Consider the following 22,558-nt stretch of genomic DNA (forward strand, 5'->3'; position numbering starts at 1 on the left):
CTGTGTTACCCTCAGTGCCTTTAGGTTCCCACAATCCTCTTCTGTCAAATTGCCACTCCATTAACCCCAGACTCTCACTGTGGATCCTTCACATCTTCTACTGACAATGTTGGCAGACGGTGCTGTCCAATATTGTGAGACTTCATAGTATCAAGACAGCAGTTAGGCATTGTGTGTTCCCCGGGCTCCTTCCAACGAGAGCAGCACTTCAAAGTCATCAACCCTGCTAAACTGCTAATGGATCTATTCAACTAAGATGGCAGTGAGTATATGGGATGAACTGTCAGAGGAAGTGTTAGGAGCAGGTACAATTATCACATTTGAAAGGCATTTGGACAATTACATGGGTACAAAAGTTTTACAGGAAAAGAGATCAAAGGGTTAGAGCAGGCACTCCCAACCTGGGGTTTACGGACCCCTCAGTTAATGGGAAGGCTCCATGGCATAAAAAAAAGTTGGAAAGCCCTGGTTTGTAGGGATATGGGATTAACTCATTTAGACAATTCGGTCAGCGTGGATGAGTTGGAACAAAGTGTCTGCTTCTGTGCAGAATAGCTCTGATTGCTAAAAATATAGGTTGATGCACTTTGTCTAATTTCCATGAAACAGCTTGTTTTTCTTGCTTTGAACTGCCTTGAATCTGATGTTCCCTTGTACATAAGAACATAAGAAATAGGAGCAGGAGTAGTCTATCTAGCCCATCAAGCCTGCTCCTCCATTCAGTAAGACTCATCTCCACCTACTTGCCTTTCCGCCTTAACCCTTAATTTCCCTGCACTGCTTCATTGGGCAGAGAATTCTACAGATTCACCATGCTCTTGGAAAAGCAGTTCCTTCTCATCTCCATCCTGAATTAACTCTGCCTGAATCTTCAGGCTATATCCCCTTGTTCTAGTTTCACCTGCCAATGGAAGCAACTTTCCTGCCTCCTTCGTATCTATCGGTTCCATAACTTTGTACGTTTCTATAAGATCTCTTCTCATCCTTCTGAATTCCAGTGACAACAGTCCGGGGCAACTCAAACTCTCCTCATAGTCTAACCTCCTTATCTCTGGAATCAACCTGGTGAACCTCCTCTGCACCACCTCCAAAGCCAGTCTATCCTTCCTCAAGTAAGAAGAAGAGAACTGCATGCACTACTCTAGGTGTGGCCTCACCAGTACCCTGTACAGTTGTGGCATAACCTCCCTACCCTTAGATTCAATCCCCCTAGCAATGAAATCCAACATTCCATTTGCCTTTCTGATTGCCTGCTGCACCTGCAAACTAACCTTTTGTGACTCATACACGAGCACTCCAAAGTCTGTCTGCACAGCATGCTGCAATATTTTATATTTAAATAATATGATCTTCCATTTTTCCTTCCAAAGAGGATGACATTGCATTTACCGACATTGTATTCCATTTGCCAGACCCTTTCCCGCTCACTTAACCTATCTATATCCCTCTGCAGACTCTCTGTACCCCCTGCACAATTTGCTTTTCCACTCATTTTAGTGTCATCAGCAAATTTAGATACACTACACTTGGTCCGGATTGATAATGTATACTATGAACAGTTGGGGGCCCTGCACCGACCCCGTGGCACACTGCTCTCCACTAACTGCCAACCAGAGAAATACCCATGTATCCCAACTCTCTGCTTTCTATTGGTTAACCAATTTTCTATCCATGCCAATACATCACCCCCAACTCTATGCACTCTTATCTTATGAATGTTTTTTTATGTGGCACCTTATCAAACACCTTCTAGAAATCCAAGTAAATAATGTCCATCTGTCCCCTCTATCCACTGCGCTCATTATATCCTCAAGGAACTCCAGCAAGTCTGTCAAACAGGACCTGCCTTTGATGAAACTATGCTACATCTGCCTGATGGATCTATTTTTTTTCCAGATGCCTTGCTATTCCTTCTTTAATGATAGTTTCAAGAATTTCCCCAACACAGATGTTAAACTAACTGGCCTATAGTTACCTGCCTTTTGCCTGCATCCTTTTTTGAATAGTAGTGCTTCATTCACCTTCTTCCAATCCACCAGGACCTGCCCAGAGTCCAGAAAATTTTGGTAAATTATCACCAAAGCCTCTACCATAACTTCTGCCTTTCCTTTCGGTACCCTGGGATGCATTCCACCAGTACCAGGGGACTTGTCTGTCATTAGGACCCACAAGTTTGCTCAGGTTTACCTCTTAAGTGATAGCTATTGTATCAAGGTCCTCACCTCCCATCACATCCATATAATCTCACTTTGGCATGTTAGATGTGTCATTCTCTGTGCAGACCGACACAAGATAGTCATTCAAAGCCTTGGCCACTTCCTCATTAACCAAGATCAATTCTCCCTTCTTGTCCTTCAAGGGACCTACATTCATTTCAGCCAGCCTTTTCCACTTTAGATAATTATAAAAACATTTACCATCTGTTTTTATATTTTGTGCTAGTTTATTTTCATAATCTATCTTCCCTTTCTTTATGCTCTTTATGTTTTCCCCATCTTCCAGTTTCCCACTACTCTTGGCAACTTTGTACGCACAAGCTTTTAGTTTGATGCCTTCCCTTATTCCTTAGTTATCCATGACTGGCTCACTCCACCCCCACCCTTACTGGTAGAGATCATAATTATGAAAAAAGAATAATGACTGAGTACTTGAAGAGTCTTAGAATAGTCTGTCTGATAGCTAGGTTCCAAGAGAGAAATACAGCAATGTTACACTAAACAGATGTGAGGTTGCTGAACCTCTCTCTGCTCTGTGTAGCAAATGTTAGAGTCCTGGATGCTCCATATGGTCACTGTTGTGTCTGTACAAATACATATCAAATAAATAAAGGCACACACTTGGAGCAAAGTAAGTGTGTGTATTAATTTTGCAGAGCGAGCAACAAATCAATGCTCATGGGTAAGTAATCAGTCAATAATTAGTGCTTAAGGAAGCAAATGCACTAAAAGAAATAGATCCTTGCATTACACTTCCACTCCTTTAGTCTAATGTAACATAAAACTGTATATGTAACAAAACATTCAATTTCTCTTTAACGGACCAAATTCAAATAAACATGCTTTCACAATAGTTCATAACTAACTTCACTATACAAAAGATTCAGTCTTTTGGATGGTGCTCTGTTACATTCTGGATAGTGCCTTTAGACCTGTGGAGTGGTATCAGGTCTGGCTGTTGCCTTGTCAAACACAGCTTTCTCTGTTGCATGTTGGTTATATGATCATCACTGAGAGGTAAGAATCTGGTCCACATCATAACGCTATTTATGATCTCCAACATCAGCGGTCCAGTTCTTGTAGCTATACTACCAGGTGTCCACTTGTCTTCTCCGTAATGATATGCTAGGACCTCCTGTCCAACCTCAAAGCTCCTTGCAGATTTACTCAGCAACTGGCTGAACTGTTTATTCTGTACTTCCCTCCATAAATCTGATTTCAGGAGGTCTATGCAAAATCTCAGATCCCTGTTCCTGAACAGCATTGCAGGTGTTTGATTTGTCGCTGCATGAAAAGAGTTCCAATACACAAAAAGGAAGTTTTCCATTTTGTGCTGTAGAGAAATGTCCTCCTCGTCCATAGCTTTAATGGATTTCTTGAAGGTTTGGATAAACCTTTCAGCTAACCCATTCATTGCTGAGTGGTGAGGAGCTGACTTGAAATGTATGATGCCATTTTTCTTCATGAATAGTCTGAACTCTTCTGATATGTATCGTGGTCCGTTGTCACTTACAGTTTGTTCTGGTATGCCACTTCTGGAGAAAATACTCCTCAGAGAGAAAACAGCCTTTTCTGATGTGGTTGGCTTTATTAGTATGACTTAAGGCCACTTCGAATAAGCATCCACGGCAATCAGAAACATGGAGTCCATGAATGGCTCAGCCAAGTTTATATGCACTGTTTGCCATGGTGAAGACAGCCACTCCTATCAGTGTAACAGTGTCTGTGGGGGTGCATTTTGAACTTCGTGGCATTGCAAACAACTTTTGGTCAAGTCTTCAATCCATCTATCTATTCCTGGCCATCACACGTAACTCTGGGTGAGACTCGTCATTTTGACTGTTTGCTGGTATTCTTCATGCAGATTTTCTAACACTCTGGTGTGCAGTTCAGAGTGAACCACAACACGAGATCCACACTTCAGGGTTCTTTGAGATACAGACTGTTGTCTCACCTCACTGAGAACTCTGGAAACGTAGGTTTACCACAAGCGGCCCCCATGCATGGTGATGTCATGGACTTTTGACAATGTCAGGTCATTCCTTGCTTCTCTTTGTATTTCAGAATTTGTTACTGGCAGCTGGTCCACCAATGTGGAACACCTCTGCTGGGTCACAGAATGATGACTTTTCTTCTTCAGTTGTCAACAATGGTAGATGTGGTAAGCTGTCAGAGTTGCTGTGTTGCTTGGCACCCTTGAACACAATGTCATGAGAGTGAGCTCCTAGGAAAAGTGCCTAACGTTGAAACTAGGTAGCAGACATCACTGGAATTTCATTCCTGGGATTGGAAATGGACACAAGGGGCTGAAAATCTGTCACTAAGGGCCTCTCGGTCAATCTGTGCATAGTTGCATTCTGTGCGCGACAGCGATCTTGAAGCACACACAGTCTGCATTTAGATCCATCTATAGCACCTGTGTGGCATCGTTCTTATCGTGTGTGACTAGTCGTCACATCCTTTAGAGAAAATCAAATTACACTTGGTGCTAATTGGCCATCAGAAGAATCCAAGTATCTGAAGGAGGCAGTGAATAGAAACCACACACTTCTGAAAATAAGGTTTAGTTTATAAGAAGAAGAACAATATGTACAAAATATTTACATGACCAAGAACAATTCAAAATTCAAACATTCTGTTTATGTTCCAAATCTTAGATATCAACAAAAGCCAAATTCCTGTTTAGTTAGAATCAGTGATATTCATTAGAATAACTTTGTTACTTTATTAGATCTAGTGTTATTCTCTATTTAAAAGTTTACAGACTAAACTTTCCTTTTTACTTATCCCTGGTTAGTTAGAAAACCAAATATAATTCCTATTCTCAAGTATTATAGTTAACTTCAGTTTCAGTCCCAGGCTACAAGTTTAAATTTAAATTCAAAAATTATAGATACACAGTTTAACTCCTTTCATGACGATTCTCCAACATCACAATTCTTAAACAAAGTAAACATAGAAACATAGAAAATAGGTGCAAGAGTAGGCCATTCGGCCCTTCGAGCCTGCACCGCCATTTATTATGATCATGGCTGATCATCCAACTCAGAACCCCGCCCCAGCCTCCCCTCCATACCCCCTGACCCCCGTAGCCACAAGGGCCATATCTAACTCCCTCTTAAATATAGCCAATGAACTGGCCTCAACTGTTTCCTGTGGCAGAGAATTCCACAGATTCACCACTCTCTGTGTGAAGAGGTTTTTCCTAATCTCGGTCCTAAAAGGCTTCCCCTTTATTCTCAAACTGTGGCCCCTTGTTCTGGACTTCCCCAACATCGGGAACAATCTTCCTGCATCTAGCCTGTCCAATCCCTTTAGGATTTTATACGTTTCAATCAGATCCCCCCCTCAATCTTCTAAATTCCAAAGAGTACAAGCCCAGTTCATCCAGTCTTTCTTCATATGAAAGTCCTGCCATCCCAGGAATCAATCTGGTGAACCTTCTTTGTTCTCCTTCGATGGCAAGGATGTCTTTCCTCAGATTAGGGGACCAAAACTGCACACAATACTCCAGGTGTGGTCTCACCAAGGCCTTGTACAACTGCAGTAGTACCTCCCTGCTCCTGTACTCGAATCCTCTCGCTATAAATGCCAGCATACCATTTGCCTTTTTCACCGCCTGCTGTACCTGCATGCCCACTTTCAATGACTGGTGTATAATGACACTCAGGTCTCGTTGCACCTCCCCTTTTCCTAATCGGCCACCATTCAGATAATAATCTGTTTTCCTATTTTTGCCACCAAAGTGGATAACTTCACATTTATCCACATTAAATTGCATCTGCCATGAATTTGCCCACTCACCCAACCTATCCAAGTCACTCTGCATCCTCTTAGCATCCTCCTCACAGCTAACACTGCCACCCAGCTTCGTGTCATCCGCAAACTTGGAGATGCTGCATTTAATTCCCTCATCCAAGTCATTAATATATATTGTAAACAACTGGGGTCCCAGCACCGAGCCTTGCGGTACCCCACTAGTCACCGCCTGCCATTCTGAAAAGGTCCCGTGTATTCCCACTCTTTGCTTCCTGTCTGCTAACCAATTCTCCATCCACATCAATACCTTACCCCCAATACCGTGTGCTTTAAATTTGCACACTAATCTCCTGTGTGGGACCTTGTCAAAAGCCTTTTGAAAATCCAAATATACCACATCCACTGGTTCTCCCCTATCCACTCTACTAGTTACATCTTCAAAAAATTCTATGAGATTCGTCAGACATGATTTTCCTTTCACAAATCCATGCTGACTTTGTCCGATGATTTCACCGCTTTCGAAATGTGCTGTTATCACATCTTTGATAACTGACTCCAGCAGTTTCCCCACCACCGACGTTAGGCTATCCGGTCTATAATTCCCCGGTTCCTCTCTCCCTCCTTTTTTAAAAAGTGGGGTTACATTAGCCACCCTCCAATCCTCAGGAACTAGTCCAGAATCTAACGAGTTTTGAAAAATTATCACTAATGCATCCACTATTTCTTGGGCTACTTCCTTAAGCACTCTAGGATGCAGACCATCTGGCCCTGGGGATTTATCTGCCTTCAATTCCTTCAATTTACCTAACACCACTTCCCTACTAACATGTATTTCGCTCAGTTCCTCCATCTCACTGGACCCTCTGTCCCCTACTATTTCTGGAAGATTATTTATGTCCTCCTTAGTGAAGACAGAACCAAAGTAATTATTCAATTGGTCTGCCATGTCCTTGCTCCCCATAATCAATTCACCTGTTTCTGTCTGTAGGGGACCTACATTTGTCTTTACCAGTCTTTTCCTTTTTACATATCTATAAAAGCTTTTACAGTCCGTTTTTATGTTCCCCGCCAGTTTTCTCTCATAATCTTTTTTCCCCTTCCTAATTAAGCCCTTTGTCCTCCTCTGCTGAACTCTGAATTTCTCCCAGTCCTCAGGTGAGCCACTTTCTCTGGCTAACTTGTATGCTACTTCTTTGGAATTGATACTATCCCTAATTTCTCTTGTCAGCCACGGGTGCACTACCTTCCTTGATTTATTCTTTTGCCAAACTGGGATGAACAATTGTTGTAGTTCATCCATGCAACCTTTAAATGCTTGCCATTGCATATCCACCGCCAATCCTTTAAGTGTCATTTGCCAGTCTATCTTAGCTAATTCACGTCTCATACCTTCAAAGTTACCCCTCTTTAAGTTCAGAACCTTGGTTTCTGAATTAACTATGTCACTCTCCATCTTAATGAAGAATTCCACCATATTATGGTCACTCTTACCCAAGCGGCCTCTCACGACAAGATTGCTAATTAACCCTTCCTCATTGCTCAAAACCCAGTCCAGAATAGCCTGCTCTCTAGTTGGTTCCTTGACATGTTGGTTCAAAAAACCATCCCACATACATTCCAAGAAATCCTCTTCCTCAGCACCTTTACCAATTTGGTTCACCCAATCTACATGTAGATTGAAGTCACCCATTATAACTGCTGTTCCTTTATTGCACACATTTCTAATTTCCTGTTTAATACCATCTCCGACCTCACTACTACTGTCAGGTGGCCTGTACACAACTCCCACCAGCGTCTTCTGCCCCTTAGTGTTACGCAGCTCTACCCATATCGATTCCACATCTTCCCGGCTTATGTCCTTCCTTTCTATTGCGTTAATCTCTTCTTTAACCAGCAATGCCACCCCACCTCCCCTTCCTTCATGTCTATCCCTCCTGAATATTGAATATCCCTGAACGTTGAGCTCCCATCCTTGGTCACCCTGGAGCCATGTCTCTGTGATCCCAACTATATCATAATCATTAATAACAATCTGCACTTTCAATTCATCCACCTTATTACGAATGCTCCTTGCATTGACACACAAAGCCTTCAGGCACTCTTTTACAACTCGCTTAGCCCTTATACAATTATGTTGAAAAGTGGCCCTTTTTAATGCTTGCCCTGGATTTGTCGGCCTGTCACTTTTACTTTTCTCCTTAGTACTTTTTGCTTCTACCCTCACTTTACACCCCTCTGTCTCTCTGCACTGGTTCCCATCCCCCTGTTGTGAACTAACCTCCTCACGCCTAGCCTCTTTAATTTGATTCCCACCCCCCAACCATTCTAGTTTAAAGTCGCCTCAGTAGCCCCCGCTAATCTCCCTGCCAGGATATTGGTCCCCCTAGGATTCAAGTGTAACCCGTCCTTTTTGTACAGGTCACTCACTCTTCCTTCAGTTAGTCCTGACGAAGGGTCTCGGCCTGAAACGTCGACTGCACCTCTTCCTAGAGATGCTGCCTGGCCCGCTGCGTTCACCAGCAACTTTTATGTGTGTTACTTGAATTTCCAGCATCTGCAGAATTCCTGTTTGCGATTATCCACAGTAAGTCAATTCACAAACTTGTACAAAACTTGACCAAATGCCTTGGTATGATTTTGCAGAACTAATTCCCGACTATGTGGACATTGGTCTCTGTAAATATTGTCTTCTTAAAGCTGCTGCACGTTATACCTCTTTGACAGTGTGTGTTTAGATCCATCTTTCATAATGTGAGACAATACGGCACCAATTCCATAAGGGAATGTATCACATGCCAGTCTAATAGGCAGGGATGGGCCATAATGGGTGAGCAGTTCATCTGATGTTATTAGTCTCTTTGTTTCCTTGAATGCTCTTTCTCATCTTTTTGACCACTTCCACTTTGATCCTGTCCGTACAATGCGTTCAATGGGTGCAGCATTGTAACAATATTTGGGAGAAACCAGTGGTAGTAGTTTACAAGGCCCAAGTATGACCTGAGTTGTGACATATTTTCTGGTTTGTGTGCCTGTAGCACTGCTTCAATCTTCTCTTGTAATTTATGTAAACCATACTTGTCAAGGACATGGCCACAATATGAGATTTCTTTTCGAAAAACTCACATTCCTCACTCTTTGCACGCAGGTCATACTCACTCAGCCTGGTAAACATTTTACCAAGGTTCTGGAGGTGCTCTTCATCATTCTTGCCAATCATGATAATGTCATCAAGGTAACATTGTGTTCCTAAGATATCTTGGAGCACTTGGTCCATTGCTGTTTGCCAAATTACTGAAGCTGATGCGATGCCAAAGGTGAGACGATTATCCAGGAACCGTCCCTTGTGAGTGTTGATATTGAGGAATTTCCTGCTTGACTCCTCAATCTCCATTTGCAGATCGGCTTGTGGCTAGTTAATCTTTGAAAACTGCTCCCCTTGCCAAAGATGTAGAAATCTCTTCTATTCATGGCAGGGGATACTGCACAGTATGCAGCACCAGGTTGATGCTGACTTTGAAGTCCTCGCATATGTGAACAGTTCCAGCCTTCCCTTTCTTGATCACTGGGACAATGGGAGTGGCCCAATCGCTCTACTCAACCCTGGGAAGGATTACCGATGCCTTCAATCTCTGAAGTTCAGTGTCCACTTTAGGATGTAGTATGCCAGGCACTGGATGCACTTTATGGAATCTTGGTGTTTCTGCTTCATCCAGTTCAACTCTGGCCCTCATGCCTTTGAGTTTACTAATACTCTTCTTAAACACCTTCTCATTAGCATTAAGCAGCTGTGACAGCCTGTGGTTAGTGCTAACATTTGGGCTGCAGTTGCCTGTTGACGTCACATTGACAGCTTTGATTGAGTGCCAGTCTAGTTGGATTTTTTTAAAAACATTCATGTTCAAAATATGTTGGCTCTCCACTTTTCAACACATAAATCTCTAACTGCTGTGTTCTGTACATAACATTCATTTTCAGTTTTCCTTTGGGATACACTTTTTTGCCTGTGTACGTCTTGAGCATCATCAAGATCTTTTCTAAAGGTAGCTTAGAAAACACTGTTGTGAGCAGCCTCTGAAACTATAGCCAAAGCTGAGCCTGTATTCAGCTCCACTTTTAGTTTTACACCAGACACATCTATTGTGATTCATAAGATTTTGTGATTTACTTCAGTAATGCTATGCAGTTCCAGGCATGACATCTTACCTTTGTTAGACCCTATGTTGTCTGATTCAGTTTCACATTCAGTCACTTTATGAATTTGTTTAGTTTTGTGTTTAAAACTTCTCACTGTGTGTTTTTTTCTCTTTGGTTGTGCTTTGCCTGACTTGCACTCTCTTTCTATGTGGCCTTGTCTGTGACAATTTCTGCAAACTCTTTCTTTAAACCAACAGTCATTTGTATCTTTGGAGGATTTGATGCACTGATAACAATTCTGGCTTTTTGCACCGTTCAGGGACATTTTCAGTGTTTCATATTCTAAACTCCTTTTCTGTAGTTTTGCCATATCCTTTGCTGATCCTCTGACGATATTATAATGATCAATGCCCGCTCTAGGGTTAGGTCTCTTTCTGCCAGTAGCCTCTTTTGAATGCTTTGAATATGCATGCTACATATAAGCCTGTCTGCTAATCTCTAAAGTCGCAGTTCTGGGATATTTTGTACAGTTTTACAACGTATTCAGAAATGTGTTCAGACTTTGACTGGTTCCTTTTGTGAAATCTAAATCTCATAGCTATTACTAGCAGTTTTGGGTTCAAGTGATTTTACAAAATTGCAGCAACTTTGTCGAATGTCTTGCTTGCTGGCTTTTCAGGAGTTATTAACTTGTGTAACAGACTGTACATTCTAGCACCCATTAAGCCAACAAGCATAGAGACTTTCTTTACTTCATCTACATCGTTAACATTACCGTACAGTTCAACCCTCTTGATATACGATTCCCAGTCCTTGTTAGCACTATCAGATTAATCAACTTTCCCAATTAAGGCCATTGTCACGTTATTTTTACTTCAGCTTTGCTAGTTGTGTGTCTCTCACTGTGTACTGAGCACTGTAATTTACGCGCCCTTTTCTAGCAAATGTGACCGCCTCCTTTGTACTGGTTCACTTTTTCCCCTTGCTGTCTCTCTTCCTTCCTCCGAATCCTGATGATATTCACTGACATTCAGGTTCATAGTCATTGACAATTTGTTGGGTCTGGACAACTACATTCCAAATAAATAAAGGCACACACTTGGAGGAGAAGTAAGTGTGTATATCCGCTTTGCAGAGAGAGCAACGAATCAATGTTCATACATAAGTTATCAGTCAATAATTAGTGCTAAGGGGAGTCATTGTGCTTAAAGAAATAGATCCATAAATTACAGTCACATAGCATATAGATACCACTGATGAAATCAGCATTTATTATCAATTCTTTGGTGCCCTTGAAGTAAGTGGCTTGCCAAGCCATTTCTGAGGTAGTAAGTTAATGTTCTTGCATCTGGTTTCACATTTAAGTCAGGGTCTATTGAGGAAAACATATTGAAAAGCTTAGATAGATTGAATGTGTAGAGAATGTTTCCAATAGTGGGAGAGTTTAGGACCAGAGAGCATAGCCTCAATAGCAGGACGTCCCTTTAGAACAGAAATGAGGACGAATTTCTTCATGCAGAGGATGGTGAATTTCTGGAATTTATTTCCATAGCTGGCTATGGCGGCCAAGTCACTGGGCATATTCAATGCAGAAGTTGATAGCTTCTTGATTAGTAAGGGCGTCAAAGGTTATAGGGAAAAGACAGGAGAATAAGATTGAAAAGGAAAATAAATCCGCTCTGATTGAATGGCAAAGAAGACTTGTTGGGCTCCTATGTTTTATGGTATTAATTCCTTCTATGAAGATGCTGTATAAATAACCCAGATGTGTTTTATTGGTATTCAAATAGTAATGATGATGATGAAATTTAGACTAGCTCTTTAACCCAGATGTATGCAAATAAGTTTAAAGTGTGACGAAAGAGGGTTACAACAAGTACACATAGACTAAGATGTTAACTGTCCTGTGCTGGCACCAGTGGGATCAGCAGTTGATCTGCCACCTGTCTTCAGGAGAAAGAGAGATAAGGAAGACAATGGAGCAGCATTTGGAAATGTTAATGAAGAGACGGGAGAGTTTAACGGAAGGAGACACCGGTCTGAGAGCTGTCAAGATCGGCTCCCTTTTTGAACCCTGAACTGTTTGAAGTGTGATGGACAGGCGATACCCCAGCAGGGGGATAAAAAGGGACAGGTCCGCTAAGGCAGGACACACACGACACCACGAGGTAACGAGACCCAGGAAGCGGTGTGCCTCCCACAAGTCAGTGGGAGTTTTGGGGGGCTGGTCGTGGGACCAAGCCATAGACGCACAGGGTGGAAAGGTACGATCGGCGGGAACCTGGTGTGTGTCTGCCCTTGCCTGGGTGCCAGGTTCACTGCAGAGGAACGATCGTATCTGAAACGGAGGGGTCACAGTCGGTGACCTCAGAAGACATTACAAAGGGCTCGCCCGAAAGCTGACTGCGAGGAATATCGAAGGTCTGTGTGGAAGCCATTTTGAATATTCATTCGCTTTCTCTCTCTCTCTCCCACGGCAGTGATTACTGTGAACTGAACTGAACTCAATTGAACTGAACTTTGCGTCACTTTGAAACTGGTCATTTACCCCTAGACGACGATAGAGCTTGATTGATCCTATTATCCTAGTTCTGTGTACATGTGGGTTTATCATTGCTGAACTGTTGTATTTATTATCCTTTTGATTAGAGTACTGTGTTGCTTATTTCTTTAATAAAACTGTCTTAATTCCAGTAATCCAGACTCCAACTGAGTGATCCATTTCTGCTGGTTTGACAACCCAGTTACGGGGTACGTAGCATAAGTGGGGTTCTCGTCCGCGATTTTGAATGCTAAATTTGGGACGGAGTAAATTGATTGGGTTAAAATTCCTGAAAGAAAGAAAAGGCAAACAGCAGAAATGGAGATTGAGGAATTTCTAAAGGCGCCGACCTTGGAGGCATTAGAGGATGCCAGGAAATTGGAATTGGTAGCTGTGGCCAAACAGTTGAATCTTGTTAAGGTGAAGTCGACAATGAGGAGAGAGGAGATACACAGAGCTATCGTAGAGCACTATGTATCTAAAGGTGTGTTTCCCCAAGGGGAGCTGGAGGTGGTGTCTATTGAAAAACCTGCTGGAGACACGGTACAGGTGCAGCTTGAAAAACTGAGACTCGAGCACGAGTTCCGGGTACGGCAGCTAGAACATGAAGAGAAGCAGTTAGAAAGGCAGGAGAAAGAGAAACAGTTAGAAAGGCAGGAGAGAGAGAGACAGTTAGAACGGCAAGAGAGAGAGAGGCAGTTGGAGCAAGAAGAGAGGGATAAACAGTTGGAGTGAGAAGAGAGGCAGAGGGAAAGGGAATTTGAGCTGGAGAAGTTAAAGATAAGGGAAGAGCAGGGGCCCGTGCCGAACCAAGGTGGAGGGTTCCAGGCGACCCAGGAGGTTAGGCTGGTTCCCCCATTTGACGATACCGACGTGGATCGGTACTTTCTCCATTTCATAAAAGTTGCTACAAGTCAGGACTGGCCGAGGGATAAGTGGGCTGTTCTGCTTCAGAGTGTACTGAAAGGGAAAGCCCAACAAGCTTACTCAGCTTTGTCCGCGGAAGATGCCCAGAGGTATGAGGTGGTGAAAGAGGCCATCCTCAGGTTTTATGAGTTGGTCCCGGAGGCATACTGGCAGAAGTTCCGGAATGCGAGGAAGCAGTGGGACCACACGTATTCAGAGTTTGCCCGTGAGATGCAGACATATTGTGAGCGTTGGTGTGCCTCGAAGGGGGTGGATGGGGATTATGACAGACTGCTACAGCTGATCCTGATTGAGCAGTTTAAAGGTTGTGTCCCTGAAGGTATGAGACCCTACCTAGATGAGAAAGAGGCAGCCATGTTAGCTGCAACTGCTAAGTTAGCGGATGAGTACGCATTGACGCATAAAATGAAGTTTGCCCCGAGTAAAGGCTACCAGAAGGGTAGTCAGGACGGTGGGGAGAGTCCAGCAGAAAAATCAGAAAGTAAGCCGGGGACTAGTGAAAAGGATAAGGTAGACCGGGAGCAGTCTGGTAGGAAGTCTCCTGGGGTCGTCTGTTATAATTGTGGGAAAGACGGACACTTTGCATCCAGGTGCTTTGCCCCAAAGAAGGAGACGGGAAAAGGAGAAACGGCGATTTTGACTGGCTGTATCGAGCTGGTAAACGAACCACTAGGAGAGGAAAGGTCTGCCAAAGTTCAGGAAGTGCGCGAGAGGTTTATCTCGGCTGGATTGGTGTCGGTGAAGGAGGGGTTAAACCCAGTTCCAGTGCGGATCTGGAGAGACACGGGAGCGTGTCAGTCGTTGATATTGAAGAGTGTATTAGAGTTTAGCTTAGAGACCCAGACTGGGGAGGTCAAGGTCAAAGGTATTGGGGAAGGGACAAAGGCTGTCCCTTTGCACCAGATACACCTACAAAGCAACTTGGTCTCTGGACTAGTCACGATCGGGGTGAGGCCCGAATTACCGATGAAAGGCGTGGAAGTCTTGCTCAGTAATGACCTCACCGGGGGAATTGTGTTCTCGACAGTGAGCTTGACAGGTCAGCCTGCCAGCATTGAGGCCCCGCCCATGGACTCACAGGTTCATCCCGGGACTGCCGAAGTAAATTTAGCTGAGACGTTACTACCAGCCTTGTACCGGGGGAGGTAGAAAGTGGAAAGAAGGAGTGTAGTGAAACAAGAGGTAGTGAGGGAGCTGAGACAGACTTAGCATTAGCCAGGAAGGAATTTGTGCAGGCGCAGGAGTGAGACGAGGGGCTGATGCTTTTGGCAGAGACAGCTCTCTCTGACGCAGAATTAAAAAGGGAACCAGTAGGTTATTGTGTGGAGGAGGAAGTGCTACAGAAGAAAGGGAGACCAAGTACCGTACCTGCAGATGAGGAAAGGGAGGTGGTGCAAAAGGGTTATGGGGATGAGATTTTTAACCTGGCCCACAAGGTACCCCTCAGTGGACATTTTGAGGTGCTGAAGGAAACAGTTGGCAGAATCATGAAAGAGGGTTACTGGCTGCACAGGAGGAAGGATGTTATTGATTACGGCAGACGCAAACTGAGACGGTCACAGGCTTTTGATATACTAACAAACCTAGTCGGTGTTAGCGTGGAAATCAATGAAGCTAGGGTCCCCCTGATAAGAAAAAAAAACATTTTGAAAAGATGAGTATGGTATCGACCAGATGGGAGAAGGCTATTGTTTTGGCCAGCTCTGCTGATAAGGTCTCTCCCTTAATCCCCAAACAAAATGACTCTTTAGGAGAATTAATTAAACGGCTCGCACACGTGTGTTTGATTGTCCCGAGGCGATGCAAAGAACTGGGACGTTGGGTGGTGTTTGTCATGCTCGGTCAGCCTAGTGAGCAACACCCTATAGAATAAGTAATTCAGTGACGAAAGATCTAACGAACACAGAAGTGTATATTGGCGATGTAATACGGCTGTCTGAAGCCAGCTTGATAGTGAACCTTGAAAAAAATGAGTTCAGCCACACGAAGGTCACTTATCTGGGAATTGTGGTAACACAGGGGCAGCTGGCAGCGATGCAAGCTAAGGTGCGGGCTATCTCTGACATCCCAACCCCAACAGACAAGAGGGCCCTCAGAAGGCTCTTGGAGATGGTGGGGTACTGTAGGAAGCTTTGCAATAACTCTGCGGTTACTACCCCTCCCCCTCCTACTAAGCCCTTGCGAGAGAAAACTAAGTCGGGATGGGACAACCCTTGTTATTGTGGTCCGGGATGAAACCCAATGAGAGGTTACACTGATCGCAATTCATCAGTGTTTTCAGCCACTATGAAGTTTGCTAAGTTGGAGCCTGGTTTAGGGGATTATTAATAACACATATAAAAGGAACAGGAAATGTGATGGCTGACTGTCTGTCAGGTGTTGACAACTTCAAATTCTCTGTATTAGCCAAATAGCTGATGAAGATGTATATTTGTGTGTATCTAATAATGTATTCATGTTTGTAATTTTTACCCCGGTAAAAATCCTTAAAAGTGAGGGGTGTGACGAAAGAGGGTTACAACGAGAACACATAGATTAAGATGTTAACTGTCCTGTGTTGGCACCAGTGGGATCAGCAGTTGATCTGCCACCTGTCTTCAGGAGAAAGAGAGATAAGGAAGACAATGGAGCAGCATTTGGAAATGTTAATGACGAGACGGGAGAGTTTAACGGAAGGAGACACCGGTCTGAGAGCTGTCAAGATTGGCTCCCTTTTTGAACCCTGAACTGTTTGAAGTGTGATGGACAGGCGATACCCCAGCAGGGGAATAAAAAGGGACAGGTCTGCTAAGGCAGGACACACACGACACCACGAGGTAACGAGACCCAGGAAGCGGTGCGCCTCCCACAAGTCAGTGGGAGTTTTGGGGGGCTGGTCGTGGGACCAAGCCATAGACGCACAGGGTGGAAAGGTACGATCAGCAGGAACCTGGTGTGTGTCTGCCCTTGCCTGGGTGCCAGGTTCACTGCAGAGGAATGATCGTATCTGAAATGGAGGGGTCACAGTCGGTGACCTCAGAAGACATTACAAAGGGCTCGCCCGAAAGCTGACTGCAAGGAATATCGAAGGTCTGTGTGGAAGCCATTTTGAATATTTATTAGCTTTCTCTCTCTCTCTCTCACGGCAGTGATTACTGTGAACTGAACTAAACTCAATTGAACTGAACTTTGCGTCACTTTGAAACTGGTCATTTACCCCTAGACGACGATAGAGCTTGATTGATCCTATTATCCTAGTTCTGTGTACATGTGGGTTTATCATTGCTGAACTGTTGTATTTATTATCCTTTTGATTAGAGTACTGTGTTGCTTATTTCTTTAATAAAACTGTCTTAGTTCCAGTAATCCAGACTCCAACTGAGTGATCCATTTCTGCTGGTCTGGCAACCCAGTTACGGGGTACGTAACATAAGGCTGAATTGCCATTTTGGCATTTGAAGCCATGAGTCCATATCATTAATCCAAGTCTCTGAATTGCTGGTGTAGTCATGTAAGCATAATGCTGGCATATCCAAATGAGAAGCTCCACCACCTCGACTTTGACATATTGCAGTTATATCCTACAGGAACATCTGCCTTTTTTTCCACCAGATGCTCCCCCACCTCAGTTCTCATTGACGTTATCAGAGACTGCACTTTTTAATCCAAAATCCTGGAAGGTTCCTGTTGTTATAGGCAATATCTTTGATCCCTACACTTTTCCGCAAAGTGTTGCTTCTCCTGCCATCCTGTGGGGTACTGATTCTGTTCTTTAAACACCGTATCAGAGTGGCATTCTTCTTACTTTCCGAATTAGTATTCCTATGAAGCATGGTCACCCGGCCTCTGCCCTAAAAGGTTCATCGGACTCTGGAACAAAATTGTGGTGTGTTAATGTTGAATTTGCATTGGAAAGCTGCTGTCCGACCATAAACATGCCAACCAGAAGCTTTGGACAAATTTTCCATTTACGTTGCCTGACCTGCTGTGTATGTCTAGAATTTCCTATTTTACTTAAACTTTAAAACTGCATATCTGTAATTAGAACAGAGAACCAGAAAGGATTTGTAAAATTTAAGCTTCTCTGCTTCATTATTTAATGCATAAATATGACTCATTTTCCCTTATTTTTCAGGAAGGAGAGCGGAGACTTTCTAGAGAATTGACTTCTCATCAACTTAACTCTGAAAAATATGTCCATACTTTCAAAGATTTAACTAACTTTTCAGGAGCAATAAACGTCACCTATCGTTATCTTGCAGGATTTCCTATAGCTAGAAAAAGTGAGTTGATTTCTATTAAACACGCAGCGATTTTACTTCGATAGAATCCATCAACACATATCCCAGTTGATGGAGTGGCACAGTAGTACAGTTGTTAGTACAACGCTTTACAGTAGGAGCAACCCCCGGGTTCATTCCCTGTTGCTGTCTGTAAGGAGGTTGGATGTTCTCTCTGTGACCTTGTGGGTTAACTCTGGTCGCTCTGGTTTCCTCCCACGGTCCAAAGACGTACCAGTCGGTAGGTTAATTCTTCTTCATCGGCCCTTAGCTTCAAGTAGAGCTCCCATTGATGATCTCCCGCCTCTATTGTCCATAGTCAGTAGTGTGGTCGAAGTTCATCAATGGTTTGATAATCCATTGTACCCACTGTACAGGCTTTTCTAGCTTCACTAGAGCCCTGTTGTCCAGCATTACCTGATTCCACCTCTCACAACGGGGATGTAGAGTTGGACTTTGAGAGGCAGTGGGTTAATTGGTCATTGTAAACTGTCCTGTGAATAGGCTAGTGTTAAATTGGGAGTTTCTGGGCGGTACTCTGCACCGTATCCCAATAAATAAATTAATACAATTTTTAAAAGTTGAAATAGCCTGTGATTTAGCAGTAATTTTTTTTTCCTAATCTTTTGTGCAGAATATTTAACAGTAGGACTATCATCTGTGAAAAGGAAACGAGGTAACTACCTACTAGAAACAATTAAATCCATCTTTGATCAGTCCAGCTATGAAGAGCTGAATGAAATTATAGTTATTGTGCACTTAGCAGACTTTGATCTATCGTGGTGTGAAAATGTCATCCAAGACATCTCCAGAAAATTTGCTCATCACATTCTATCTGGCCGACTGATGGTTATTCATACTCCAGAGGAGTACTACCCCAGTTTAGATGGCCTCAAAAGGAACTATAATGATCCCGAAGATCGCGTAAGATTTAGATCTAAACAGAATGCAGATTATGCTTTTCTACTTAACTTTTGTGCTAATTTGTCAGACTACTACGTCATGTTGGAAGATGATGTACACTGCTCTAAAAACTTCCTATCAGCCATTAAAAAAGTAATTACCTCAAGAGAAGGCTCCTACTGGGTGACACTAGAGTTTTCTAAATTAGGATATATTGGAAAACTCTACCATTCTTGTGACCTCCCTCGACTGGCACAATTTTTACTAATGTTTTATCAGGAAATGCCATGTGATTGGCTACTCATCCATTTCCAAGGATTGCTTGCCCAGAAAGATATCATACGGTTCAAGCCTTCTTTGTTTCAGCACATGGGATATTATTCTTCCTTCAGAGGGACTGAAAACAAACTTAAAGATGATGACTTTGAAGAAGATTCCTTTGATATTCCTGACAATCCACCTGCAACTCTTTGTACAAACATGAACGTGTTCGAACACTACAATCCCAGTAAAGCATACAGCAGTGTTGATGAATACTTCTGGGGAAAATCAGCTTCAGCTGGAGATTATTTCATAATTGTGCTCGACAAACCTGCTAAAATTGATAAACTGAAAATCCAAACGGGCACAGACGACAGACAAAATGACATCTTGCATCATGGAAGACTGGAGGTTGGCCAAAATTTGCTGATGGTGAAAAAGGAAAAGCAATGTTCTAGCTACACCACGCTAGGGGAATTTAAACATGGAAATATTGAGATAAAGGATATTGGCCACAAGGTTAACTTTGACATTCACTGTATTCGAATACTGGTAACAGAAAACCAGAAAGAATGGCTGATTATTAGGAGTATCAGCATTTGGATCAGTCAGACATCCATATAGAAGACTATCTCATGGAAAGAGATGAAAAAGCTTTTGCAAATCAGAGTACAAAATCAAGGCAGCTGCTCAAAAGTTATCATTTTGTGTATACCAGAGTACAAGAGGTTTGCATTTGAAATATGTTATTCCCTTCTCCCCCCAACAAAAATTTTAGGAAGTTTAGTAATGAGGGAACCAGCAGAATTCTTCATCAACTCAAGTATAACTGTTTGCATTTTACCTGGCATAATCATGAAACTAAACTGTGTGATGATAATCTAATTGTTTAAACAGCTTATCTAGAGTTTCTAACTCTGCTTTTTAATAGCTGGCGTAAGTAAGACACGAATTAGCCAATGCCTAAGCAGCAGAGATAGGGATTCTGGCCAGATTATTAAACGTTCAGATATCACTATTCTACACAGTAATCTCATAAATTTACATGTTTCTTCTGCCATTTCTCCTGCTATTTTAATTTTCCCAAAAGTGGGAATAACACCAGTTCAATTGTGAGGAACAGTCTGGTTTCTACAGCATTATATTTGCTTGTCTTCAGATTTGTTTGTGCTTTAACTCTATGTCAATCATGTGCAGATGAGGTACCGGACCTTTACATTCTTCTCTGTCACTGCCCTGGAACTGAAATGATTTTGGCAAAATATTAATTCTGTGGGTCAATTTCTTAACTAACTTCTAAGTTCAAGTTCAACCATAACCATCACTGTAGAAAGTTTTAGAAGGTTTCCTTATGACAGAAATATTGATTTTGTTAGAAATTTCACCATTCAATAAATACTGTACATTACTCCAAAACACAAATTTAATCCGACTTCCTATTCAATGAAATAAAACTAAAATTCAGTGGTTACATTCAAAACCAATGCAATTCTAAATCATAGTGCAAAAGACTTTTTTAAAGGGAATATGATTGCAAAAAATTTAGAGAAGCTATTTTTATTTTTGTAAACCATTAGTGTACTGTAAGTCAATTGTATTATTTCAATTTCTTGCTTTTTTAAATGAAGATCTATCAGATTATTCACAGATTGCCACTATAGGGACTTAACAAAAACATTTCTTTCTGTTTGCAATTTTTCAATAGGCGTTCTTCATAATGGATTCAACCAGTTTTAGAGTGTGACATATGTAAATGGACCTATTTGCTAGTATATTAATGACCTGACTCTGATTTTCCATATCTGACACTTAGATGACACCCTATCATCGCAATTAGGATTTGGGGTAGCACAATACATACTTTGCATATCTTTAAATCTGGGTTAGCTGCTCTCTCAAGGTACTAGTGTTACAGTGAAAGTCATTACAAATCAATTCAGTAATAATCTGCACGTGAAAAGACGCAAATATTGTTTCAGTGTAATAGGAATTAGGTGAAGGTTTGTGAATGCCTTTCTGAAGATAGGCTGAGTACTTTAAACATTAATTAATGGAACATGCTATTAAGCTTAGTAAATGACAAAAAATAAAAATTCCTCAGTATTGTTGAACATGTAGAGAAGTTAATTCCAACAAAAATTAACCTATGCCCAAAGGCCACTTTATTAGGTACATCTGTCACCTGCTCATTAATGCAAATATCTAATCAACCAATCATGCGTCAGCAACTCAATGCATTAAAAACATGCAGAAGTGGTCAAGAGGTTTATTTGTTCTTCTGATCAAACATCAGAATGGGGAAGGAATGTGATCTAAGTAACTTTGACCATGAAATGATTGTTGGTGCCAGATGGCATGGATTGAGTATCTCAAAAACTGCTGATATCCTGGGATTTTCACACACAGCAATCTCTAGAGTTTACAAAGAATGGTGCAAGAAACAAAAAAATCATCAGTGAGGCGCATTTCTGTGGGTCAAAACTCTCTGTGAATGAGAGAGGTCAGAGGAGAATGGCCAGACCGGTTTAAGCTAACAGGAGGGCAATGGTAACTCAAATAACCACATGTTAGAACAGTGGTGTGCAGAAAAGTATCTCTGAATGCATAACATGTTGAACCTTAAAGTGGAAGGTTTCCAGCAGCAGAAAACCACACTGCGTTCCACTCTTGTACGCAACAAAGAGGCCACTAAGAGTAGATAATATTTGTTAACACAGAGACAAATGTCAAAAATTCTATACCACCAAACATGTAGGATTAACTCCTAAATTTACAATAGTGTAAACCTATATTAATCAGTGTAAAGAGCATTTGCATGAGCTGATACCACAAAGACAGTATTGATTTGTTTCCTCAATTTCCTCCCCCTCCCCACCTTTGCACTGTCACTTGACAGATTAAGCTTGTATGTCACCAGTCAATATGGTTACTGAATGACACTGAAGACCAAGGCTGTCAGACGTTTTCCTTCCTGAAAGAGAAGATTCAGAGAGAGAAGGAAGACAGACCTTCCCTTACACCAGTGGTCCCCAACCTCTGGGCTGTGGACTGATACATTGCTGCGAAGAATGCAGTACTGCAGCGGTAGTTGGAATCCTCTGATCTGGGCCGACATTTACGTGCCGGGCGGCACTTAATTAATTAGCAACACACACAAAAAATGCTGGTGGAACACAGCAGGCCAGGCAGCATCTACAGGAAGAGGTACAGTCGACGTTTCGGGCCGAGACCCTTCGTCAGGGCTAACTGAAAGAAGTTAAACAAGTTCTGAAACTTGAAGAAGAACTGAAACATGTTCTTTCAGTTAGTCCTGACGAAGGGTCTCGGCCTGAAACGTCGACTGTACCTCTTCCTATAGATGCTGCCTGGCCTGCTGCGTTCCACCAGCATTTTTTGTGTCTGTTGCTTGAAATTCCAGCATCTGCAGATTTTTTTGTGTTTACCTAATTAATTAGCTTGTTTATTTCGGCTTTTTTCTTAAAGATGTGCTGGGTGCATTCTGACTACCGCTGCACCGCTGCATTCTTCACGGCAATGTATCGGTCCGCAGCCTGGAG

General features: G+C 42.4%; 1 protein-coding gene across 2 annotated transcripts in view; it reads left to right on the forward strand.

The window, feature by feature from the left end:
* Positions 1–22,147, forward strand: part of mgat4c (mgat4 family member C) — a 283,760-nt gene extending 261,613 nt beyond the window's left edge. For both annotated transcript variants that reach the window (XM_063059604.1, XM_063059605.1), the window contains 2 exons: positions 17,693–17,840; positions 18,472–22,147. In XM_063059604.1, coding sequence (XP_062915674.1) covers positions 17,693–17,840; positions 18,472–19,625 — 1,302 coding nt within the window. In that variant the 3' untranslated portion in view covers positions 19,626–22,147. The remainder of the gene's footprint in view (positions 1–17,692; positions 17,841–18,471) is intronic.
* Positions 22,148–22,558: the final 411 nt, after the last annotated feature.

Source organism: Mobula hypostoma, chromosome 9 (assembly GCF_963921235.1).
Source record: "Mobula hypostoma chromosome 9, sMobHyp1.1, whole genome shotgun sequence".
Lineage (NCBI taxonomy): Eukaryota > Metazoa > Chordata > Chondrichthyes > Myliobatiformes > Myliobatidae > Mobula > Mobula hypostoma.